The 27,911-nt window shown below is 39.3% G+C and overlaps 1 protein-coding gene across 2 annotated transcripts; it reads right to left on the bottom strand.

The window, feature by feature from the left end:
• FRG1 (FSHD region gene 1) lies at positions 1-27,528 on the bottom strand. Of its 2 annotated transcripts, XM_067144563.2 has the most exons (7): positions 27,397-27,528; positions 27,180-27,259; positions 18,785-18,910; positions 18,469-18,635; positions 8,061-8,263; positions 6,924-7,108; positions 1-1,376 (listed from the first exon to the last, which is right to left on the bottom strand). In XM_067144563.2, exons 1-6 carry the CDS (start codon positions 27,453-27,455, stop codon positions 6,961-6,963), a joined length of 783 nt encoding a protein of 260 aa, XP_067000664.2. In that variant the 5' UTR covers positions 27,456-27,528; the 3' UTR covers positions 1-1,376; positions 6,924-6,960. The 2 variants fall into 2 exon arrangements, with proteins under 2 accessions (XP_067000664.2, XP_067000663.2); XM_067144562.2 differs by lacking the exon at positions 1-1,376 and having other exon boundaries at positions 6,857-7,108.
• Positions 27,529-27,911: the final 383 nt, after the last annotated feature.

A 27,911-nucleotide genomic window follows, 5' to 3' on the forward strand; every position in this document is an offset into this window, starting at 1 on the left:
TTATGGTACAAGTTAAGCTGTGCACAAATTGGGTAACATTATGAAAGCAACAAATAATTTACAAAACAGAATAAATATAAAAAGTAAAGGTAAAACATAAAGTAGAAATCCAGAGGTATGTACAATAGAGAGAAAAAGTACAAAACACAGAAATGATGTAAAATATAAGTAAATACATAAATTAACAAATGAAAACTAAAGTAGGATGTCCAGTTGTTGCAGCCACTGAATAGCCATTGTTGAAACTATCAGAAGGTCGTCGATAGTTCTGCGGAAGGCTCTATGTGGGCATCTGAAAGTGATGTGTTGTATTGTCTGGAATTTTTCACCACAGTCACAGCTTGGAGAAGGTTGAAGGCCCCAAGAATGCATCGCAGAGTCACTTCTTCCATGCCCAGTGCACACTCTGTTTAGTGGGGCCCACACACTCCGCAGGAGATGAAATCCGGATGGGGACTGCATAAGGTCAAAGATCAATCTCCATTCATCGGCAGCCTAAGCAGTCCATTCTTCATTCCAAGTTTATATCCATAGTAGTTTCCTTTCATCAGTTTTAGAGCCAGCAGCAGAGGAGGGTGTCTGGATTTCAGTCGAGTTGAAACGATTCTTTGGAAGTCTTGGTGAATTGGAAGTGATTTACTGGCCTGTATTTTCTTTGCTTCTGGGACAAGACTGTTCATGCGGTGTAGATCTGAAGGAAGGATGTGGCTAAGGACAGGAAGCCAACAGTGGGGTTGTTTTGATGACAACGCTGATAATCCACATTGTCTGATTCAGGATGGAGTCAATTTTCTAGGTGTGGGTGCTATTCAGCCAGACGGAAGAGCAGTATTCAGCTGCTGTATACATCAGACTTAAGGCAGAAGTACGTAAAGGTTCTACTGTGGATCCTCATGTGCTGCCAGATAGCTTAGATAAGATGTTTCTTGTACTTAGTTTCGCTGCAAGGTTGGAGAGATGTTTACTGTATGACAGTGTACAGTCCAGTGTTCCACAGAGATATTTTGGGTTTGGGTTGTACGGTAAAATGTTATAATGGAGAGTCACTTTCAAGGTGGTCTGAGCCAGCATGTTACTCAGATGAAAGCAAGATGGTTCTATTTTGGTTGTGCTAGGTGTCAGGCGCCACTTTTGAAAGAAATTTGTCAGTAAGCAGAGATCTTTCATTAGCATGTCCTCAAGGCTGTGGAATATTGCGTGTTGCATGGCTATGCAAATATCATCGGCATAGGCAAATTGTCTTGATACCGTTTCTGGGATGCCTGCGAGATAAACTCTGAATAACAAAGGGGCTAATATGGAACCTTGCGGGAGTCCATTATTTAGTCTTCTTGGTTTGCTCAGGGTGTTGTTCATGACCACTTGCATTAATCTATCTGAAAGCAGGCAATTGATTAGATTTGTTGTGTTTTATACATTGTAAGGTTTTCAGGAGTTTATACATTAAACCGTCCCTCCACACAGTGTCAAAAGCAGCTATGAGATCTATTTATACGTAAATTTCCATACGTCCTGGCAAAATATAACTTAAAAGTATGTTGACTAAACCTCATTCATATGTAACAAAGTTAAAATAGTGTCATTTCCTCTGATCAAAACACAGGCAAATTAGGAATCTGATACATTACAGTCGGCATTGATGGCAGCGGGACTTTAGCTGCAGATGTTGGAGGAGTGTATTGTGGTAGTGTAACAAAGGTTGACTGTGTAGCATTTAACTAAAAGAGAATGATTACAAGACAGTTTATTTGCATGTAACAAGAGTTAACAGAATGCCATACACGCATGCATTTCCTGTTATTACCAGAATACAGGTGAATTAGAAATACAATTCTTAGAGTCAGCATTGTTGGCGATGGGACTTTAGCTGCAGATGCTGGAGAGGTGCGGTGGTGTAGCGGAGGTCATGGGAAGTGATTGTGCGGTATAAATCTAAAGCAGAAAGATTATGAGACATGCGTTCAGGACATAGGACATGCTTCCGTTTTAACTGTTTGAAAATGAAGACATATTAAAATGATGCTATCACTATAGTGAAAAAAGAAAAAAAACTGCAGTTGGGAAACATTAAAATGATCCAGTTGGCATTTGCTGTACTGAATAATAAAAACTGCAGTTCTATCAGTATAAATTTACTGTATGTTGCTGTCAGTTGGCCATAGACAATGGAAAGAGAAACGTTACACGGCGGATGAGAAAGTAAAATTTATATGAGAAGTGGACAAAAATCCACATAAAACTAAAACCAAAATTGCTGGAGATTTAGGAATTATTTATACATTAATTTGCACAGTTATTAGTAAAAGAAATGCTGTTTTAGACAAAAAAATTTAAAATGGGGTGCAAAATTAATAATGTTGCAATCCTGATATATTAAAAGAATTGTAAGTACAAATTTTTTACACTCAAACACCAGGAGAGGAACACACTACTGCACCCTGTAACTGATCCAGAAACCATCCTCCTCCTCCTGTCCACCCCATTTATTGGGGAAAGGCAAAGAAGGGAAAACACAGATCACAGGGGTAAGGTGTTTCAATATCACAGATACAAAATCTGGATGCAAGAAAAATTCATGTCATCAATTATCATCTATATGCTGGTGATCTCCAAATGTATTACCATTGCAGCTTAAGCGAATTACCAAACGCAGTAAAATGCATAAATGATGACATGAAAAAACTCAGTGAATATGATCTCGCAAACAGACTTCTCATAAATCCATCAAAATCGCAAGCTATCACTGTCGGTTCCCAGAAGCTCCTATACAAGATCAACGATTCGATCATTCCCCCTCTACAAATAAATAATAGCACAATCCCATACAGTAAAACAGTGAGAAATCTTGGGGTGACTATGACTGAAACTCTAAATTGGACAGAACATATCAAAAACGTAAGTCAGAAGGTGTTTGCTACTCTACACCCACTGAAATTAAATAAAGATATTATACCACTAAATATGCGGCAAAGATTAACACCTACCCTAATTCTTCCTATCCTTGACTACTGTGATGTTATCTTGGTAGATGCTACTAAAGAACAAACTAGGAAACTGCAGCGTATTATGAATTGTTGCCTTAGATTCACTTTTAACCTAAGGTATGATGTGCATATTACTCCTTATTATCAAGCACTGCACTGGTTAAAACATGATAAGAGATGTGAATATCATATACTTGTCTTAATACACAAACTCCTGCACAGTAACTCCCCCCAGTATATTTCATCTAAACTTCACTTCCTCTCTTCCTTCCATAACCGTAACACTCGCTCGAGCTCCACTTTAGCTATTCCTCTTCACCACTCTTCTGTGTATAATAAATCTTTTATTGTAACCAGTTCCAGGCTTTGGAATTCCCTGCCAGTAAGTGTCAGGGGCATTGACTCTTTCCTCAAATTTAAAATATCTTTCCGAGACTTCCTGTTGAGAGTTATTGATTGAAGTGTGTATTGTGTGCGTGTGATTGGTAATTGTAAAATTAAAAATTGTTTCTGTTAGTTTTATATAATGTAAACGTAAGGGTAGTTGATAAGTGTGTTCATTGTAAGTGTGTGTGCAAGTGTCTGTGTGAGATAGAAAAGAGGACTGAAGTAACGAGCTAAGAAGCTGCATATTGTGTGGGTGTGTAACTTAAGTTTAATTTAGGAAATAGTATAAGTAGTATAATTAGTAATAGGCAACCTTAATATTAGTTGTTGTATTGTGGTTAAGTGTAAGAGAGGGCCGTGTGCCCTAACTTCGCCACATGAAAGAAGCCATAATTAATTAATTAATTAATTAATTAATAAATAAATAAATACATACATAAATAAATAAGAAGAAGCCTCTCTAATACCTGGATTTTACATTTTGGATTTTAAGAATTAGAATAAGAAATGAACGTAAGAGATGTGATGTTAGTAATTCAATGGTATGTCCCTATACTAACAAACCATTAGTATCATCTGAAGTATACACCACATTCATTGAATTTGTCAAAATTTAACATAGTGTATTTTCAAAGGTAGTATTCAAGATCATCACAACTTATTTTGATGATGTTTTTTAAGAGCAAGTACAACTGGGCAACCACCCTCTCTTAATGCTAACCAGATGGAAAATGGAAGAGATCTGACACTTTAAAAAACAAAGGTATTGGCAAAAGAAAGCGAAAAGCCACAAAAGGCATAAAAAGGAGAGACTTCCTAGGCTTTGTAAAGCTGAAACCATAGGAGTTGGAAGAGAAGAAGAGCTGACCAGGGGTGGTTGGGTAGGAAAGATGACAGTGATGAGCCTGACACAAGTAAGTAGTGGCAATGCCAAACTCATACTCCGCACGGCTTTACTTCTAAACTGACATTTCGCAAAACAAATGAGCATCGCCCTACCTCTGTTGTCAGTGTGCTTCTGCCGCGAGAGCAGTTGAAACAATACGACTGCAGTAAACAGCCCTCGTAAAATGTAGGTACCGTACTCAGAAAAGCTAATGAATCGGGATTGGAAACAAATTCACAAACATTACACTTACTAACAACATCCGACACTAAAGAAAGAATACATTTTTCAGAATAAAAGAGAATGAGGAAATAACATGTCACTCACCGCTAATGGCTGGCACAGGAAGGATGGCCTACAAAGGTAGGTACTGACTTCAGAGTCACTTTCTTGCCACTTGCCTTTCCCGAACTACACTGAGACATGCTTGCTAAACACGCAAGAACTAAGTATACTAATCAATACATGGACGAAAATAAAACTAAAGTACAGCTATTTCAATACACTGAACTATTAAACCTGTATCGTACTAACTTATGCTATGCTAAACTGTTACTATGCCATACTGTTCTATACTAGGGAATTAAAGACTAATATGAAAAACACTAATTACTGCAGAAAAATGCAAAAGATCGTGAACTGCACCGCTGAGCGAGATAGCTTAACCACGTGGTGAATGTAAATATTAGAGTTGGCAACTAGGTTTTGAGATCGCACTCTGCCGATAGAAATCGACATGAATGGCAGCTTGGGACTGGTTGTATGTCTATGTTTCACTGCATAACCACCAGACAGAACAAAAATCAGACGTCAATTTAGAAGTAAAGCAGTGTGGAGTACAGCAAGAGGAACTGCAGTTGCCAACCCATGTTCCAAAATTGATACTTCTGGTTCCCCTTTTAGTTGGCTCTTGCAAAAGGCAGGGGATACCATGGGTGAACTCTACTGCCCCCACCCACAGGAGGTTGCCCTTAAAGAGCCACAAATCATAACTGACTATCATGGAAGTGGACACACATATTCTTCAACTTATGCACATATACTGGTAATATTAATAATGGCGAGAGCATTAGGAAGATGGAAGTTTGTTGGTGCAAATGGTGGTTAGGATAGTTTGAGACAGGGATTATCCATAGGTCACACTGATATGACAATGTTCTCGCTCAAGTAACAAGAGTTTTGGATAACAGAGTGATGCTATTCACATGCCACCTGTTGCTATTTCTTGATGGATGCAGTATTTTTCCATCTGTCTCTTTGCAAAGGTTAGTGTAAAATGTAGCTTCCACCAGATGATTGTGGTGATTTTTTTTTTTTAAGAGGATGTACAACTAGGTATCATTCTCTCGAAACAAATTAAGTAGAAAAGAAATTTAAACTAATTTACAGTATTATCAATGGAGTAATTTAAAAAATAAATTAAAAAATATTGTATTAAGCCCAAAAGGTCACAAATGCATCAAAAGGGATGTATGAGTTTGAATGTCACCTGCAGACCGAGGTTCCATCTTAGGCCAGAGAGATCGGCACACTCTGTGAGGTGTGGGACACAGTAAAGTCGGCACTACAAGAATATGGAGATAAGAGTGCATAGATCTTCCATTACCTATCCTCAGCCTACACAAAAATAACGCCTCTCTCTGTGAAGGCCGGAAAGAGGAACGCCACATGATAGCTGTCTTCTTAATTGCTGTCAGCTTGTTGGGAGTACGGACAGCTAGCCACTCCGATTCCCAGGACGCCAAGATGGTTCGACATAGCTGAGAACAAATATCCCTAGCAGGTACATTCATAGGTCTAGGAGATAAAAGTACAGTACTGTACCGCTTCCTTTGCAGCTTCATCCGCAAGTTCAATTCCCATAATCCCAACGTGGCTTGGGAGCAATGCGAAAGTTATTCTGGTGCCAACATCAGAGTCTCTGTATCATTTATGGCTATGACGTTATGGAAGCTGCAGATGTATGGATGGTGCAGATTAATACAATCTGGAGCAAGACTAATGTGCCTGGATGTTACAAAATGCTAGTCATATGACCAGTCATGCTGCAATAGCATTTTCTGGCCCAGTGAGGAAAGCAATGGCAAACTACCTCTTTCCTCATCTTACCTTATATGCCGCATGATCCCCCATTCATTTTTGCAGTTTCCCTACAACTGCATAATCCTTGGTGGTGCTATTTTAGGATCCAACCAGCCTCCAGGCTACAGACTTAACAGATTATTCAAATGTCAGGTAGATGCACAGAAAGAGAGAAAAGGCAACTGAGCAAATATGAACCAAACAAAATAACAACTGGATACAATGTTTGTAACAGGGTATAATGATCCCATTCAAGAAAGTCAAACAACACAGGGTGATGAAACTGTCATGCTGACTAAGTGACACACCAATAGAGTACCTGCAGGTCATCTAGATGAAAGCAACTCTTAGATTCCAATGCCCATAATAGTGTGTATGTGCTACAGAGTTACATTTTTTTAGGGTACAATTGGAGAAAGACACAGATTAACAGATTGAGAAGATCCTTCTTCCCGCCAGGGTGAAGTAGTAAGAAAAGGACCTTTCACAACTGGGATATAGGAAAATATATTTATAATGCCTAGTACACTATTGGAAAAAAAATCTCATTTTTTAATAAAATCTTCATAAACATATTCAATCACCTGCATATGACTCCATTTACATACAACCTAACAAACTTCATTTGCAATATCGATCAGACTTCATCTTACTGCGTCGATCCAGAAGAATTTCATGAAGATTACCTTCTTCACGAGCTTTTTGAAGGCCAGAGCGACTCTGTGTGTTGATACGTAGTTTCTTGTCTTGAAACTTCTGGAATTTACGACTAAATAGAAAGAAAGAGAAGACAATCATAAAATATACATAACCAATTATTGAAGAAAAGAAAACCTAAAAGTAACACTACCAGTATCTCAGTAGTTTTCTCATTTGTATTTATACAAAAATTAGCTAGGTTTCCTGACATGAGAATGGTAACAATCAGAATGTTAAAGGAACTGGAATCAGAGATCAGGCTTTTTGCAGCTGATGTTATACCATATGGAGTAATAAATAACATACAAGATTGTGAGTGCCTGCAATAAAGACCTCAATAATGTTGTGAGATTGACAGCATGCACTGGTATAATGGTAAAAATTTAAAAGCTTCACCAAGAGGAAAAATCCTCTCAGTTTTAATTACTGCATTGATGGGGTGAAAGTTCCTAATGGGGATCAATGTAAGTACCTAGATGTTTACATAAGGAAAGGTCTTAACGGGATAAGCACATAAATAGGACCATAAATAAAGTTAAGACAGATAAACTGAGAAGAATGGAACAAGTAAGTACACAACTAGATGCAGTGTCAGACTCAGTAAAGGGTCCTATGGTTTATTCTCCAAGCTGAGAGTCCCTACGGGGTGGAAGCAACCAATGTAATCATTGCTATGCTGAAGAATGAAAGTAGTTTTTACATGTAACGGACAAAAAAAAAAAGTGAACATAACATTATGCTGAGTCCAGTCCCAGCAAATGCATGCTTTCTTTTTTTCTTTCTTATGGTCTATTCTTAGGTATTTTTATAGAAAACTGCAAATAAACTGGTTTTTGAAATGTTAATCCCATTATTCCTGTTCCTGACACCCATTTTTAACCTGAAAACGCTGTAAACTGGCATATGAATGTATTATTAAATTTTTATGTACAGGGACATATTTTATATGAAAGCAGAAAATGAAAACAAGAAAAAAATTCCAAGACTAATGTTAAAATCAAGTAGTAATATTGGATACTTACACATAATTCTCCTCCACTTGTGCAAGGCTACCTTGTTCCTCTGCAGGTAACTCTTTAACATTCTCGTTTTCCCTGGCAGTTGAGGATCGAATTTGCATAATTTCATCCTTCCCAGCAGTTTTACTTACTGCAACTACAGAATCATCATCTTGAGCAACAGACATAAAGCAACCATTACATCCAAGAAGGGCTAGTTTGCCATCCTGAAAACAGACCACGAGAAAACGAATGTAAAATATCTTCCATACTGGAACAAATAATATATGACTACCACCACAATTTTGAACTTTTAATTATCTTTATGTAAGTTACAGCAACATTTCCCATAAACTAATGATCATAATAATCTGCACAACTCAAATTATATACAGTACTTGGGAATATAATGTCCAAACCAGAGGAATAAAACAAAGACTCATTACTGGAGCTGTATACTCCAGACCGTAAATATAACGAAGATAAAAGATATGATCGGGAAAACACATCCACCAGTCAGGTCATTATAAAACATCTTGGCAGTCAACTTTGTACAAATTGATGATAGCGTTGACACATTGGACACCTTCAAACAAAGTAAGGGAGGGTCCTACAGGGTGATCCCATGAGCCCTTTGTTATTCAATACACTAACAGCAGACATCATAGATACAATGAAATGTACAACGGAAACAAAACTCCTTTATGCAGATGACACGGTACTGGGTTCATCAAATAGAGACGACCTTCAAGCAGCTGTATTAGAATTGAACAAATGGGTGGAAAAAAAAAAGTCTCACTATCAATTTAAAGAAGACCCAACTGACCTTTAGAAAAGGAAGGAAAAACTGATGTATTTGAACACCTTCAAATACCACCAGACTGAGCCAGGATCGAAACTGCCAAGTTGGGGTCAGAAGGCCAGCGCCTCAACCGTCCGAGCCACTCAACCCGGCGAAGGAAAAACTTGGCGAGGGATATTCTCAATATGAATGGCGAACCCTTAACAAATGTCAGAAATTTTAAATATCTAGAAATCACCCTCCAATCTACAACAAGGTCTTTCAGATGCCATATTCATGAAAGAACAGCAGCAGCCACAAGAGCAATTTTCTCCATAAAGAATCTGTCAGCTCTCTGCCACCACTATCTCTAACAGCAACGATGCTTTTTGACTCCACTATCTTCCCCACAGACTGGAGCTGATTTGGGAAAAGCTACAACACAGGGACTCTGAGCAAATTGAAAGTGTCAAAGTGCGCTTTCTTAAATAAGCTTGGATGGTAGAGCACTGGCCTTCTGAGTTCTGAGCCCAACTTGGCAGGTTTGATCCTGGCTCAGTCCGGTGACATTTGAAGGTACTCAAATATGTCAGCCTTGCGTCGGTAGATTTACTGGCACATAAAAGAACTCCTATGGGACAAAATTATGGCAGCTCCAAAGACCAAAAAATTGTTAGTGGAATGTAAAAACAATATTATTATTATTATTATTATTATTATTATTATTATTATTATTATTATTAAATACGCTCTGAGAGTTGAGAAAACAGCACCATCAAGAACGATCCATCAACTCGCTAAGGAGTCTTACAATGAAGACCCCAGAATACGACTCTTCCTCCCGTCTACAGAACAGCACACCAAGCACCTGAATAGAAGACAGACTAACAGGAGAGAGATATAACTAGACTTCTAAGCACCAAGTGCCATGACTGAAAGAAACTGGATGAAGGAAAATCAAGAATTAAGACACGTAGTGACACAATTCATCATTCAAAGCTTCCATCACAAGATATGTATGGATAAATTGTACCACAGTCCGAGCGATTGTTGTGTGTGTGAGTTGTGCAACAAAAGATGTGACTAGTACCACGTAGCAGTGTGCCACTAAAACATTGTGACATTGACGGGATAATAATACTCGTATGGCCTTAGCTACCGTGTGCAGACATTTTAATTTGACGCCATCTGGCTATCTGCTAGTCAATTTTGACATTCCGTTTTACTCTAGGCCTACTAGATGGCAGACAGCATAAACCGAATTTCTCTTGTGTGTCTATAGCTGAGTTTTAATGAATTTTGTCGGGTAAACACAAAATGTGTCACCAGAGATCTTTTACATGCTGACGTCATACGATATGGAGTGTCAAATGGACTCTTTTCCGCCCTTCAAAAATCCACTACCTCTGCCGGGTTTGAACCCGCTATCTTGGGATCCGGAGGCTGGCACTCTACCAATACTAATACCCATTCAGGTGATCATTTCTACTTTAATATACTCTAGTTAAGAACACAGGAATTATGGCCTGATGTTAGTTCTAAACAAGGTAGTATAATTAGCCTATAGGCAGCAGTGCATCTGGAAAAATTTTACAAAAAAAGACCAACTTCTCCAGAAACCCATTTAATATAACACACAAGCTCCTAAACCCAGCAAGATCATCATCATCATCATCATCATCATCATCATCCAGTGTTCTGCCCAGAAATTTTTGTCAGCCAGGCGGCAAGAATGAGATTCTGGGTGGGGGAATTCTACGTATGTATGTATGTTGGGTATTCAGCCCGAAGGCTGGTTTGATCCTCTGCAGCTCCGCCAACAGCTGTCATAAATAGCCTAGGCGTCACTGATTAGGCGTACTAGGGAAATGAGGAGTGAGATAGTTTCCCATTGCTTTCCTCACCGAGTCAGCCATTGCTATTACATATCAGTCTGCCAAGCCCAGTGAAATGTATGCACCAACCGACCCTATGAGCGATATTTTCACACCATTCATAACAGGTACTGGCTGCATAAGCAATAGTATTACTAGCATCACTCATACCTCAATCACTTTCATATTGTCAAAGCCAAGGATGAGACTGAGAGGGGTCAATGAAAGTAACAAATTTGATACAGCCCATACCAGAAGAGATAGTGCACTGTAAACACTACGTCTCGCCAGCAAAGGCATACTACGTAAGAAATGAAAATGTTAACATTTCACTGTATAACCCTCAGGGCTATAATATCAGACAGGTAAACATTAACTGCAAAATTGAATTATTTTAGTGTTACTATCACAAAAAAAGACATAACAGAGTATTTTGAATTTCTAGTGTTCTACTGCTCTGCCATAATCATGCAACACCGAGGCTCACTACAGAGACCACCGATCACATGCAATTCCACGCTAATCCAGGCACCGCTCACGCACGACACTACGTGACAGTCAACCTAAACATTTAAACTCCAATGTAATTGATGCAATTAGCTGACAGTAATGAAGATTTATCATCTAAATGAACAGTTTTGCAGTATTTAGATTTTAATTGGAGCACCAAAAGACTCAGATAGGTATTAATATTATGTAACTAGCACACATATCTAGGTTATGTTAGATGGGCGGTCTGTGAAAAGGCAGGGCGGTGCACCCTCTAAAAAGGTCTTGGGGAGAACACTGTCATCATCATTACCACCACCACCACCACCACCACCATCTTCATATGCATCAACTGACCTGTCTTTTAAAGGACATATTGAGGAACGTGATTCACATTTATTTCTTTTAAAGCCAATATAATTAGAGAAAATTACTGCAATTAAATAACTATAAGTTTTGTCCTAAAATTACTTTCTCTGTGTTTCGGTATATCACAGTCAAATGACCTATCTTTTTATTCAGTTAGCAAGTTAAATTATCTAACACACATCTATATATATATAAAATAAGAGTTGTGTCTGTACATTGCTCAGAATTTGAAAGGAATGGTATTTCTGTATCGAACAGGTCCACAGTAACAAGAAAATGCAGTTTTTACTTTTCCGTAATTTCTGTCTGTCTGTCTGTCTGTATGTATGTATGTACACGCATCACGAGAAAATGGCTAAAGAGAATTTAATAAAAATTGGTATGTAAAGTCGGGGGTGAGCCACTACAATCTAGGCTATACAGTAAATCATTTTATTCACGCTGAGTGAAATGGTAGTTTAGGGGAAGGCCTAAAATTATTTCTCAAATATTTATAGTATTAGTGGTCATATCGATAAATACTACACAACTAAAGTTATATATAATTAAATTTCCGATCATTTACGTCTTATGCATTTTCACTGAATTTGGATTTTTTTTGCTAAGTCCATATCAACGCCGAGCCCCGAGAAAATGGGTAAACAGAATTTAATGAAAATCGGTATATAGAGTCGGGGAATAAGAAACTACAGTTTAAGCTATAAACAATGTTATTCACCCTGGGTGAAATGGTAGTTTAGGGGAAGGCACCTAAAATTTAATTTTTGAATACCTATGTTATTAGTCCTATGGAAAAGCACTACATAACAAAAGTTGTAGAGAATACAATTTCTGATCATTTATGTTTTATTCAGTTTCACCTATCAACTATGATAAGAGTGGTATTTCAGAACCGGAAGACAATAATGTGAAGGCCTACAATACCGAAAGCGCGTAACATTGATCAACAATAACATTACACTGACCGTTGTTTGTTGTAATGTTCTTTGTCTCTTATGCTCCGATAGATGGGATTACTGCTGCATACCGAGTATAACAGCCTAACTGAATATTGGTGGGAAATAGCTGAGGAGTTAGATAACTTTCTTCTTTAGCATGTCATTCCTCTGGTTCATACATTTTCTGATACTGCTGGTACGTAACACACTGGTTCATCATAGTATTCCAGTAATTCGATACCTACTCTGATGCGCTGTTATGAATGAGCAGTGTGCGCACTTAAGTCAGAGGCTCAGTTAGTAGTAGTAGTAGTAGTAGTAGTAGTAGTAGTAGTAGTAGTAGTAGTAGTAGTAGTAGTAGTATGAACCAATCTAGAATTACAATTTAGGCCTATTCCAAATTATAGTACCACAATTCACTACATAACTCAAAATTCAACCCTGAAAAGAGCCGTTTCTTAAGAAAAGCTTCTTCCTCTTCACTTTTATTAAATCTACATTCATTTTATTCCAAATTAGCAGCAAAGATGTGGTTTCTTCTCTGGCTTGGAGGAAAAATTGCCTCCACGTCAGATAGTTATTTCCCTTGCCAGTGTAGTGAATTGAGATTTTCCGACTCATTGGGTACTCCCAGGAAACAGATAAGTAAATGGGCATAGGTTTTGCTCCGGTACTATTCACTATTCGAACCCCCCCGCCGAAAAAAGGACGAAGAGTGTTCACGGATCACGGATGTCTGCGTCTTGGTCATTCCGGCTCTATAGCTTTGGACTGTTAGTTCGGCAGCATAGTACTGTTCGTTAAAAGTGAGAAAATGTATGGTTTTTCATTTGATCGAGTATTTCATTTAAAAGCATTGCTTTTAATCGGGCCATTCCTACTGACGTCATTGTAATGACCCATGTTCATTTCAGTTGGGAAAACCACTAAGAGAGTCTTTTTGAGAATCTATAAAGGCAGGCGGAGAGTGAGTGTCTGCCATTATAATTAAAACTCCCCAACCTGATTGTGACTGACGGTAGGCAACCTGGCCTACCATTACAATGAAAATTCCCTAACCCAGTCTTCATATGAGAAAAGACCTTGGTGACTTCCCCGTCGTCTTTTTAGGGCAAGGTTAAGAGCTATGCAACTTAATACAATCTTGTTCACAACGTTTACACTACCTAACCTACAATTCTGTATACAATTTAGAATTCTGTAGCGAAGCACGGGTACATCAGCTAGTCTAGTAATAAATGTACATAATCCATTCAATATCCTTTGTTAATATGTCTCCTTAAACGTTTACAATTCTTAAATTTTGGTTCTATTGCTGAAGTCTATCAAAGTCTCTAAAATGTAGAGTGAAAATAACACATCCGTTGTCAGAGGAGTAAAATCTATGAAATCAGTAGATACACATAAACTTAAATGTTGTTTCCACTACTAAACATTCACAGAATACAGTACCCAGGGTAGTGGTACTGGCTTGTGTTTGTAAGGTTTTGATAAAAGTAAAGGTTATCTTGCTACGGTAATGGAGTAGACCGTACAGCCAGAGTCTCAACACCAAGTGTTGGGTGGCGGGAAATAACCCAGCACCCTATAGGAGCCAACATCTTAGGGTGGATGAGCTCCTTTAGGTGGGTAATGGTCCTTCAGTGGAGGAAATGCCACTGTATCCCATGTTAGGGGCGGCTACCAATAGCTTATGTTCCCCAGGTTAGGGGCGGCTGAATAGTAACTAGAGAAGGCAACGGGAAACCACTCTGGTATATTTTTCCCCAGAATATCATTATGGAGAGAGTAAATGAAATAATGGCCCCTAGTCCCAGGCAGCCCTTTAGTGGGCAGGGGGTGCGAAGAATTCCCTGGCTCAAAGTAATGAAGTCCAACACAAGATTAGCAACATGGAATGTAAGAAGTTTGTTCATGGCTGGCAAACATGATAACATGGTTAAAGAAATGACGAGGTTAAAAATTTCTATCCTTGGGATAAGTGAACTGAGGTGGCCAGGTAAAGATACCTGTCAAAGAGAAGATGGAAATCTATACTATTCTGGCAGTCCTGAAACTGATAAAAGTCACAGAAATGATGTAGCAATATTTGTAAAATCAGAATTTGTGAAATATGTCACCAATTTTGTGCCAATATCAGACAGACTCATGCTTTTACAACTACATGGACAACCCTTCAAGATCAATATAATACAAGTATATGCTCCAACAGCAGATAAAAAGTAAGATACTGAGGTGGAAAGATTCTATGAAAGCTTGCAAAACATTCTGGAATCAACAAAAAGTTGTAGCATAACCATGATAATGGGAGATTTCAATGCTAAGATCGGCAAGGGCCAACGAAGAAATTTGGTAGGAAATTGGGGCCTTGGAGAATCCAATGAATACGAGGATAGGTTATACGAATTTTGTCAAGAAAATGAAACGGTTATTACAAACACACCGTATCAATTTCCTGATCGCCGATTATACACTTGGGTTTCACCTGATGACAGTGAACATCATGTTCCTATAAGGAACCAAATTGATTACATTCTCATAAATAAGAGGTTCAGAAACTTCATTAAAAGAGTTACTAGACACCCAGGAGCAGATATAGGTTCTGATCATAATCCACTAGTTGCTGATGTACAACTGAAACTGAAAATTTTACAGAAAAGAAACATTTCAACCGAACTGACCAAAGAAAATTGGTAAGCAGTGAAATAAAACAAGAACTTATCAATGAAGAGCAAATTAATAAGATAGTGGACCTTTTTAATAACATCTATAACTCCGGAAAATTACCTCAAGATTGGCTATCCTCTACTTTCATTCCCCTTCCAAAGAAAACCACCTCAAAAAAAGTGGTGAATATCGTCTCATTAGCCTAATGAGCCATTTGTTAAAATCTTTCTTGAAAGTTATCCATCCTCGAATAAGGAAGAAATGTGAGGAAAACCTGGATGATACCCAGTTTGAATTTCGGAATGGATATGGAACTCGTGAGGCTATTTTCAATTTAACGACTCTTCTTCAGGAATGTTGTGATCAACAAAAGGATGTCTTCGCCTGTTTCATAGATTATGAAAAGGCTTTAGACAGAGTAAAACATACCAAACTCATCAGACTACTGTGGCAAACTCTAATTGATGATAAAGATATCAGAATGATTGAAAACCTGTATTGGCATCAGAAGGTTGTGGTGAAGGTTGATGACGATACAACGGACTATATAGAAATCCGATGAGGAGTTCGTCAAGGCTGTGTTCTGTCTCCGTTGTTGTTTAACATCTATTCAGATGCCATATTTAAGGCAGTGGAAGTGGGAGTTAAAGTAAATGGAGAACTAATAAGTAATTTGTGATATGCAAATGACACACTAATTCTTGCTAATAGTGTTGAAAGCTTGCAACTATTAAAGCAAAGCAAAGTTATCTCTGTACAGGCCATGAAGGCCCTGGGAGTGGTGGAAGGTAAAGACTTCCACTATTCGTAACCTCGGCACTTGATGGGGTAGAGTGGTTAGCTCTATGCCCGGCCGCCTATGTCCCCACGAATTAACCTGGTACTCATTTTTGGTGTAGGCCGAGTGAACCTCAGGGCTATATGCACCTCCGGAAGTGGAAATCTCATTTCTTAAATTTTACGACTTCCTGGCGGGGATTCAAACCCAAGTCCTTCCGGGCGAACCGAGTACGCCTTTACCGCCTTGGCCAGGCAAAATTAATAGAGTTGGGGAAGAGATGGGTCTAAACATCAACATTAAAAAAAAACAAAAAAAAAACTAATGGTTTTCAGCAGAGGAAGAAATAATGCTACTCTGAAACTTAAAGACCAACAAATTCAAGAAGTAAATAAACTTAAATATCTTCGTTGTTGGATAACGGATGATTTGAACCCAGACCTAGAAATTAAGAGCAGAACAGAAATTGCGAGATCAACATTCAGGAAGATGAAGACATTGTTGTGTGATGATGCATTAAATTTAAAACTTCGGCAGCGTATGGTGAAATGTTATATTTGGTCTACTCTCCTTTATGGAAGCTTGGACGTTAAAATAGGCCACCATCAAAAGATTGGAAGCCTTAGAACTTTGGCTTCATAGAAGAATGCTTAGAGTCTCGTGGACTGACCATGCCACCAATGAATAAGTAATACAGAGAGCAAAATGCAAAAAAAGAACTGGTAACCATCATAGAATGCAGAAAAATTGCATACCTAGGGCATGTTTTGTGTGGTGAAAAATACACAGTTTTACATCTAATTTTGAAAGGCAAAATTGAAGGGCGCCAAGGAGTAGGCAGAAGGAGAACAACACGCCTTAAGAATATTAAAGACTGGACAGGCATAAAAATCACCAAAGAACTGTACCGTGTTGCTGAAGACAGAAAAGCACTCTCCACATTGATCGCCAACGGCCGGGAGACTGGGCAGGGCACATAGAAGAAGAAGAAGAAGAAGAAGAAGAAGAAGAAGAAGAAGAAGAAGAAGGAGAAGAAGAAGAAGAAGAAGAAGAAGAAGAAGAAGAAGAAGAAAGGACAGAGTAATATATGTATTGTATGCTCAAACCTTGCCCAGTTTCTCCAGGGTCAGGTATGAAGTGAGATGAATCTTTGTAGCAAGTTTTTATGACCAGATGCCCTTCCTGATGACAACCTCATCAGAGGAGTTAATGAGATGAATGAATGATGTGATATGTTAAATAGGAAGGGAGATGGTGAAGCCTGGTACCAGCACAAAGCCTATTCCGGACAGAGTAATTAATGTAGTTCTTAAATAATGAATGTGTATGGATTTTACTCTCTCATGTAGAAAAATATATCTACAATATCAACAGCAATTATACAACTGAAGAAAATGTTAGAATTTACAAGAATGCAACTCTGATTTCTGGAAAAAGAATCTAGCTGCTCTATCACTATTTATTAAAATATATTCAAAACATGAGATTTTCATGTTGCTACAGGATGGTGTAGATCGTATAGCCAGAAACTCAATGCTAAGTATTGAGATGTGGTAAATACCTAGACTCTCTAATGAGGTCTATGGCATCAAGTAGAGGAGCTCCTTTAGGTGATTGCTGGTCCCTCAGTGGAAGAAATGCCACTGAAATCTAGCATGCAACATCTATTCTCCAGGTTACGGGCAGCCACAATGAAACCTGCCAATCAGGTGTAAAATGCCTTTGGATGTGGTGAACCCACCATAATAATATCTTACATGAAGTGTCAAAGTGGATCAAGACAAGGAAAGAATGAAATGGAGTTCAATGATCCACTGCCCGAACCAAGAGTTCCCTGCACAGGCATGGAGAAGAAGTAGAAGTAGAAGTAAAAGAGTGAATTGATACTTGTATTTAAAAAGGTGTTGCTGTAATGGTAGTCCTTATCATGAATGTGATAATCATACAGTAGGCAGAGGCTGAATTAATCATGCAGAAATGGAAAAGTTGTTGTAGGATAGGGTGACAAGCAAAATTACATTAAACCAGTCTATGAAAGACACAGTCATTAACATATTTCAAGCTTGTGAATTCCTTCCTATGGTATAGTAGTATGAAATTTACTTGATAAACACTGGACTGAGTAGCTGAGATGTTAGAAGCAACAGCCTTCCGAGCCCAAGTTGGTTGGTTTGATTCTGACTCAGTCCGGAGTTATTGTATCTGAAGGTGCTCGAATACTGGTAGATTTACTGGCACATTAAAAAACCTACTGTGGGATAAAATTTTGGCATCCTGAAGCCTATGAAAACTGCAAAAGTAGTTAGCAGAATATAAAACCAATATTATTATAAATGCAAAGAGGAGAAGAATTCCACCTAATCAATACTTGTATTAACATATATTCAAAACATGACATTTTCAGGCCAGAGTTACCTGCTACAGGATGGAGTAGATCGTATAGCCAGAATAGGTGGAATTCTTCTCCTTTTTGCATTTGTGTGAATCATCAATACAGATATGAAGCTCACAGATTATGACACAATATTATTTTTACTTGAAAAACAGGCTCCCACTGTTCCATGGCCCCAACTGCATCTGACCTTCCAGTCACTACACCATCCGGCCCAACACGTAGATATTTGCCATAACCGGATTTAAGAGCAATCTTTGTATCATTCACTTTAATTGCTGTCAAGATTTCTTCTGGAGCAGGACCTTCACCTGGAAGAGATACCAAATTATGTAAAATAATAACAGGATGAAAAGAAAGAAGGAACAATCATAAATTTGGTCTAGATAATTGGTAACACTACATACAGAGTGATAAAAAAAATCTTAAAATTGCAAATTAATACACACTATTCAATTACCTTCAGAATGAGGTGCTCCAAGGGTGAAAAGACCATTGTCCAGAGCTTTAACATAAGTTTGATTCCCAAATTCAATTCCAATGGATCCTGTGATTTCTTCTATCCGTACAGTCTTCCACCAACCACCTGAAACATTTGGAAAGTGTGTTACAATATCAATGCCAATGTTCAGAGTCAACACAATTAACATTTTATCAATTATTATTTATGGTTCTATATGTTCAGATATAATTTCCACAAAAAAAAAAAAAAAAAAATACATATCAAGTCTATGGTGGCATTCATTCCGCTTTTTCTGGAACAGTCCCGTTTTTGGGCAAAATGTCCATATGTCCTGAAAGTTTTGTTGCGTACACTCAAAATTCCCACGTTTTTTGTGATTCCGCTTGGCCAATGTATTTTACACTACATTATTTTTGTTTCATAATAATAATAATAATAATAATAATAATAATAATAATAATAATAATAATAATAATAATAATGTTATTGTTTCTATGTCCCACTAACTACTGTACTTTTGATGGTTTTAGGAATTATTTTGTTTGTTTCATAGGAGGCGCCACTTGCACAATTTCCTGAATACTCCTTACCTTTTTTACTGTCAATGTTTTGTGTTATCGGTAGTACTAGTGTGATTTTAAGTTGTATTTTTTTAATTTTGACTGGTTCAGTTCTTCTGGTAGCTGGTGAGTTTAGATTTTAGCTACGAAATCAATGTTTTAACATACCGGTACTGAAGCAAAGGTGTAATTTTAACAGTAACATACAAAATGAGTTTCCTATTATCACCAGTAGTGGAGAAAATGTACAATGTATGTTGTGCACATCAAAATTTGATTCTGGACATGGTGGACGGTTTGAAGTTGTGAATCATGTTAAAACACAAGGAAAAGTGCAAATAAAAATGTGAGCGACTATCTAATCTTAAAAACGATCACTGAAACAGATTGGCAGTTGGCAGCATAAGAAGCTACTTTTGCATACTGCAGTTCAGTGCAGGTCAAAGTGACTGCACCGACCAGGGCCACGTTTCACAAAGTGAATGCACTTCTTGGGGTGGGATGGCAGGTTCCCAGACATCGCTATGAACACATCCCTCCTCTAACACTCATTCCAAGTAATTATTTAATTTTTACTTCCTTAGAATGTTAGAAACAATATGTAACAAGAACTGATACCTTGGCCCTTGTTACCACTTTCTACACACATACGTGCGGAACGACTGTCGTTTGTATACCTCTTGCAGAGGACACTGGTCTGAACTGGTTAGAGTAGAGGCTGGATAAGACCTATGATCTGGATAGGTCAGGATAGGGTCTGGACAAGATCAGTGATATGGAGATAAACAAAAGGGGCCTGTGGAAAAGATGACTGGTCTGAACTGGTTAGGGTAGGGCCTGGACAAGACCACTGCTCTGGATAAGTTAGGGTAGGGTCTGGACAAGACCAGAGATATGGAGACAAGCAAAGGGGGTGCCACGTTAGAAGCCACGAAGCGGCCTTAGGCCTATGGCTTCCTGTGGAAAAGACAATTGGTACCGATCTCTACAATAGGGTAAGTTTCATGTAACATTATTGCTGTTCTGTAATCTACATTGTTTCCTTCATATACAGTTAAACCTGCTTTATACGTAACTCTGTTCTACGTAATTCGTATTTGTACGTAATTTCCTTTAGGTCCCGGCAAAATATCATTTAAAGCGTGTTAATTAAACCTTATTTATACGTAATCCGTTTATACGTAATTCGCTGTTATACGTATTAAGTGCCAGTGAAATATAACTGAGTTTTGCATAATTGTAAAGAGAATGTGCTTTTTAAAAAGGAACTATTGTATTTACAAAGTTTCCTCTTTGTCGGCGTAGGCGGAAGTAGAGTGATCGGGTTTCGGTGCTGAAACAGAACACAGAGTTTCGCCGAGTGACATTGTTGACCCTTACTTACTGGCGGCTTAACAAAGGCGAGTCCCCTTCGCTCCTCCTCTACGTTCGTCGTTTTTGACACGCCGCCAAAGATTAAAGTACATTATAAGCAGAGTGGTCGGTTTCGGTGCGGAAACAGAAGAAAATACAGTAAATTTGTTTGAATATGAGGATTTCTTTCGTGGAAACAACAGAGAAGTAAAATGTCCACGATGCCGGTATCTGGTGTTTACTGTTGAACAGTAGTTTTGTCATTCAGTTGCTTTTGATTAGCCATGGAGAGCAGAAAAAGGAGAAGTTAAACGAGAGGTGGACCCTAATCCACACAAAACAAAAACTGAAGTTGCTTCAGACTTCCCCTTTTGGGGATCATTGTAAGTATCTAGGTGTTAATATAAGGAAAGATCTTCACTGGGGTGTATGTATGTTTAGTCATCAGCCCGAAGGCTGGTTGGATCCCCAACAGTTCCACCATGAGCTGTCATAGATGGCCTAGGCATCACTGAAGAGGCGTACTAGGGAAATGAGGAGTGAGGTAGTTTCCCGTTGCTTTCCTCACCGAGCCAGAAGTTGCTATTACATATCAGTCTGCCAAGCCCACTGAAATGCATGCACCAACAGACCTTATGAGCAATATTTTCACACCATTCATAGCAGGGACTGGCTGCGTAAGGAATGGCATTACTAGCATCGCTCATACCTCAGTCACTTTCATTTTGTCAAAGCCAAGGATAAGACAGAGACAGATCAATGAAAGTAACAAAATTGCTCTAGCCCATACCAGAAGACTTAGTGCACTGTAAACACTAGGTCCCGCCAGCAAAGGCATTTCACTGGGGTAATCACATAAATGGGATTGTAAATAAAGGGTACCGATCTCTGCACATGGTTATGAGGGTGTTTAGGGGTTGTAGTAAGGATGTAAAGGAGAGTGCATATAAGTCTCTGGTAAGACCCCAACTAGAGTATGGTTCCAGTGTATGGGACCCTCACCAGGATTACCTGATTCAAGAACTGGAAAAAAATCCAAAGAAAAGCAACTCGATTTGTTCTGGGTGATTTCCGACAAAAGAGTAGCGTTACAAAAATGTTGCAATGTTTGGGTTGGGAAGAATTGAGAGAAAGAAGAAGAGCTGCTCGACTAAGTGGTATGTAATACCAATTTAAATGGTCCGTTATTGGACATTATAAATTTTCCAGCTAGCTCATTCTTGGTTGCCAGCGTTTCGCCCTCGTGTGCTAGGGTGGGCTCATCAGTTGGTACCTAGCACACCTACCAATACGCTGGCTAGTGCATACCGTGGAGGCCACTGCGTAGGCTAACTGGAGCCACCGGCAGTGCCAATGCACTAAGAGACTTTGTCTCATCACTAAAAATTGATGCCTGCTTGGCCATCAGATGATATAGATGTTGATTCCCATAGGGAATCTGAAATATTTGTCCTGAATGAGCAAATTTATAATACCAATTTAAATGGTCCGTTATTGGACATTATAAATTTTCCAGCTAGCTCATTCTTGGTTGCCAGCGTTTCGCCCTCGTGTGCTAGGGTGGGCTCATCAGTTGGTACCTAGCACACCTACCAATACGCTGGCTAGTGCATACCGTGGAGGCCACTGCGTAGGCTAACTGGAGCCACCGGCAGTGCCAATGCACTAAGAGACTTTGTCTCATCACTAAAAATTGATGCCTGCTTGGCCATCAGATGATATAGATGTTGATTCCCATAGGGAATCTGAAATATTTGTCCTGAATGAGCAAATTTATAATACCAATTTAAATGGTCCGTTATTGGACATTATAAATTTTCCAGCTAGCTCATTCTTGGTTGCCAGCGTTTCGCCCTCGTGTGCTAGGGTGGGCTCATCAGTTGGTACCTAGCACACCTACCAATACGCTGGCTAGTGCATACCGTGGAGGCCACTGCGTAGGCTAACTGGAGCCACCGGCAGTGCCAATGCACTAAGAGACTTTGTCTCATCACTAAAAATTGATGCCTGCTTGGCCATCAGATGATATAGATGTTGATTCCCATAGGGAATCTGAAATATTTGTCCTGAATGAGCAAATTTATAATACCAATTTAAATGGTCCGTTATTGGACATTATAAATTTTCCAGCTAGCTCATTCTTGGTTGCCAGCGTTTCGCCCTCGTGTGCTAGGGTGGGCTCATCAGTTGGTACCTAGCACACCTACCAATACGCTGGCTAGTGCATACCGTGGAGGCCACTGCGTAGGCTAACTGGAGCCACCGGCTGGCAACCAAGAATGAGCTAGCTGGAAAATTTATAATGTCCAATAACGGACCATTTAAATTGGTATTATAAATTTGCTCATTCAGGACAAATATTTCAGATTCCCTATGGGAATCAACATCTATATCATCTGATGGCCAAGCAGGCATCAATTTTTAGTGATGAGACAAAGTCTCTTAGTGCATTGGCACTGCCGGTGGCTCCAGTTAGCCTACGCAGTGGCCTCCACGGTATGCACTAGCCAGCGTATTGGTAGGTGTGCTAGGTACCAACTGATGAGCCCACCCTAGCACACGAGGGCGAAACGCTGGCAACCAAGAATGAGCTAGCTGGAAAATTTATAATGTCCAATAACGGACCATTTAAATTGGTATTATAAATTTGCTCATTCAGGACAAATATTTCAGATTCCCTATGGGAATCAACATCTATATCATCTGATGGCCAAGCAGGCATCAATTTTTAGTGATGAGACAAAGTCTCTTAGTGCATTGGCACTGCCGGTGGCTCCAGTTAGCCTACGCAGTGGCCTCCACGGTATGCACTAGCCAGCGTATTGGTAGGTGTGCTAGGTACCAACTGATGAGCCCACCCTAGCACACGAGGGCGAAACGCTGGCAACCAAGAATGAGCTAGCTGGAAAATTTATAATGTCCAATAACGGACCATTTAAATTGGTATTATAAATTTGCTCATTCAGGACAAATATTTCAGATTCCCTATGGGAATCAACATCTATATCATCTGATGGCCAAGCAGGCATCAATTTTTAGTGATGAGACAAAGTCTCTTAGTGCATTGGCACTGCCGGTGGCTCCAGTTAGCCTACGCAGTGGCCTCCACGGTATGCACTAGCCAGCGTATTGGTAGGTGTGCTAGGTACCAACTGATGAGCCCACCCTAGCACACGAGGGCGAAACGCTGGCAACCAAGAATGAGCTAGCTGGAAAATTTATAATGTCCAATAACGGACCATTTAAATTGGTATTATAAATTTGCTCATTCAGGACAAATATTTCAGATTCCCTATGGGAATCAACATCTATATCATCTGATGGCCAAGCAGGCATCAATTTTTAGTGATGAGACAAAGTCTCTTAGTGCATTGGCACTGCCGGTGGCTCCAGTTAGCCTACGCAGTGGCCTCCACGGTATGCACTAGCCAGCGTATTGGTAGGTGTGCTAGGTACCAACTGATGAGCCCACCCTAGCACACGAGGGCGAAACGCTGGCAACCAAGAATGAGCTAGCTGGAAAATTTATAATGTCCAATAACGGACCATTTAAATTGGTATTATAAATTTGCTCATTCAGGACAAATATTTCAGATTCCCTATGGGAATCAACATCTATATCATCTGATGGCCAAGCAGGCATCAATTTTTAGTGATGAGACAAAGTCTCTTAGTGCATTGGCACTGCCGGTGGCTCCAGTTAGCCTACGCAGTGGCCTCCACGGTATGCACTAGCCAGCGTATTGGTAGGTGTGCTAGGTACCAACTGATGAGCCCACCCTAGCACACGAGGGCGAAACGCTGGCAACCAAGAATGAGCTAGCTGGAAAATTTATAATGTCCAATAACGGACCATTTAAATTGGTATTATAAATTTGCTCATTCAGGACAAATATTTCAGATTCCCTATGGGAATCAACATCTATATCATCTGATGGCCAAGCAGGCATCAATTTTTAGTGATGAGACAAAGTCTCTTAGTGCATTGGCACTGCCGGTGGCTCCAGTTAGCCTACGCAGTGGCCTCCACGGTATGCACTAGCCAGCGTATTGGTAGGTGTGCTAGGTACCAACTGATGAGCCCACCCTAGCACACGAGGGCGAAACGCTGGCAACCAAGAATGAGCTAGCTGGAAAATTTATAATGTCCAATAACGGACCATTTAAATTGGTATTATAAATTTGCACATTCAGGACAAATATTTCAGATTCCCTATGGGAATCAACATCTATATCATAAGTGGTATGTTCCGAGCTGTCAGCGGAGAGATGGCGTGGAATGACATTAGTAGACGAATAGGTTTGAATGGCGTCTATAAAAGTAGGAAAGATCACAATATGAAGATAAAGTTGGAATTCAAGAGGACAAACTGGGGCAAATATTCATTTATAGGAAGGGGAGTTAGGGATTGGAATAACTTACCAAGGGAGATGTTCAATAAATTTCCAATTTCTTTGAAATCATTTCGGAAAAGGCTAGGAAAGCAACAGATAGGGAATCTGCCACCTGGGCGACTGCCCTAAATGCAGATCAGTATTGACTGATTGATTATACCACGCTATGTACAGTCATCAGTAAAAGAAACCCTATTTTGGATTTCTTAAAACTGGGTTCAAAATCAGTAAAGCGCAGCCGTCAGCAAGAAGGATGGTATGTAGATTTGGAGGAATCACTTTTCACATGGTTCCAGGAAAAGCGGGCTGCAGCTCTACCAAATTAGTGGAAACATGCAGAAGGCAAAGGCGATCGATTTAGCTAAAATGATGAGTATCACTGCTGCTTTCAAGGCTTCACCAGGATAGCTGCAAGGATTTAAAGATCGTCATGGAAACACAGGGAGAACAATTTGCGGTGACTCAAAATCTGCGGACGACGTCACGGTGCAAAAGTGGAAAGAAGAGGTTCTGCCGGGTATTGTAAGCGATTATCAGCCTCCAAACATCTACAGTTGTGATGAGACCAGCCTATTCTGCAATCTCCTTCCTAATAAAACATTAGTTGAAAAAGGTGACACATGCCATGGAGGGAAGAAAATTAAAATTCGTGTAACAGCACTTCTCGCCACCAATGCAGATGGATCTGATAAACTTCCTCCACTTGTGACAAGAAAATCGAAGAATTTAAGGTGTTTTAAGGGTGCGAAAACAAAACCTAAGGAATATGAATCCAATGGAACAGTGGTTGAAAAAAACTGGACATTAAAATGAAAAAGAAACAGAAGAAGATCCTTCTTCTTATGGATCGATGTGCAGCACATCCACCTCAAATCGTTTTGGAGAATGTCCGAGTGGAATTTTTCCCTCCTAACTGTACCATTCTACAACCGCTTGATTTGGTCATCATTGCAAATTTCAAAGTGCATTATAGAAAAATGCTGGTTCAACATTTAATAACACTGAGTGATGCAAGAATTTGAACCTCTCTCCATTAATTTGCTTCAAGCCATGGACTTTATTTCGGCTGCCTGGAAGCAGGTGTCGTCCTCCACAATTAGCAACTGTTTCCGCAAACCTGGTGTCTTACTAGAAGAGGCTGCCTCTAATGATGATTATGGGGACGAAGTTTTGTCTGGCAATGAGCTAACGCTACCGGAGAGTGTAGAATTCGATACTTTTGTGCATTTCGATGACAATCTGGCTGTATGTGGAGAACTACCGGATGACAAAATTATTGCTGATGTATGCCAACAAGGCGGCGGTGATCGACCAGCTACAAGCGGTAGTGACATTGTAGATGGAGATAACGACTTAAATCTTGACACCTGAACTGAGTGAAGTGTTAAGTGCAATCGAAGTGTGTAGGCATTACATCAGTGCGAAAAGTTGTAGTGAAACTGCTTTGAATTCATTACTAAGTTTGCTAAAGGAGGTTTGTACTCTTAATGCAAGAAAAGAGTAACAAGCCAAACTATCTGATTTCTTTAAGGCTGGGCCAAGTTCAAAATAATATTTTCTGTCTTAATGTATTTATTATTTGCAAGGATTTACATTTGTAGGTCTATTCCATTGGTTTTTCAGTAAATATGTGATGTATTGCATAAGTCTGATTTCTAAGTAGTTCTGAGTTACAAGTAGTTTTTTTCTCTTCCCCTTGATATACGTATAAGTCAGGTTGAACTGTATTTCAATTATCTGTGCTTTTAATCTGCTGGAATTGGTAACGTAATCCAAGTAAAATCATTCACGATGTGACAATTTCTGTTGGCCGAAAGGAATGCAAGTTGTTACTTCAGCAATGGAAATGGTGTGTAATACTCTTAGTTAGGTTATAAAACTAAATGCACTTCTGGGGGCAGGATGGTGGGTTCCCGGACATCGCTATTAACACATCTCTCCTCCAACACTCATTCCAAGTAAGATTTCTTTAATTTCTACTTCCTTAGAACGTTACAAACGATATGTAACGAGGGTTGAATTTTTACCGAAAACACAAATAACAGTCAATTTCCAATCAACTACCACGTAGGTGCGAAAGTTACCATGGGCAGAAGCATCTTCATCTCTAACAGTAGTTCCTTCTTCATCCCTGCCTTGTTTCTTGTGTTTCCTTTTCTTCGTTCTGTACGAAAAACAGAGAAAAAGTAACATAACCTATCTTTTAAAGTAAATCTAAAACAAAAATTAGTATAACTCAAAGAACAAATATCATGCCTACTTTAAGAATGATAACTACTACGTAAGAAATTACATACATACTTGAGTTTCTCTCCTTTCAATACAAGTCTGCCGACCCGAACTTTATCATACTCTGACATTGTTTACAAATATATCAGAACGTCAGTGTTTTGTTTCTTACTGCATCCTCAGATCAGTGCCTCAGGTTGGCCAGCATACAACTACGAGCACAAAATATCCGTGAGGTGTTGAATCCTCGAGACGGCGGTGAGTCAAATCAAATACAGTAGAGACAATACACGACACTGAGCGAGATATCGAGGGACAGCTATTGGAGCTCACTCTAGCGGATAGACCTGAATGGTACTGATTCTGTCATAAGAGCACGTGTATTTTTGTGTGAAGTTTTTGGTGTTATTTATGCGTTTTCAGTGAGTTGACATAATTAAATAGTAGCGTGTGTCATTCCTTGATATCTCCTCTCAACATGAGGGGAAAGGTATGTGCTGTGTTTGGCTGCAGTAATTACGAAGTAGAGAAAAATGCGCGTTCGTTCTTCAGGTTCCCTCGTGACAAGAACATGTAAGTAATATTGT

Source organism: Anabrus simplex, chromosome 3, assembly GCF_040414725.1.
Source record: "Anabrus simplex isolate iqAnaSimp1 chromosome 3, ASM4041472v1, whole genome shotgun sequence".
Taxonomy (NCBI): domain Eukaryota; kingdom Metazoa; phylum Arthropoda; class Insecta; order Orthoptera; family Tettigoniidae; genus Anabrus; species Anabrus simplex.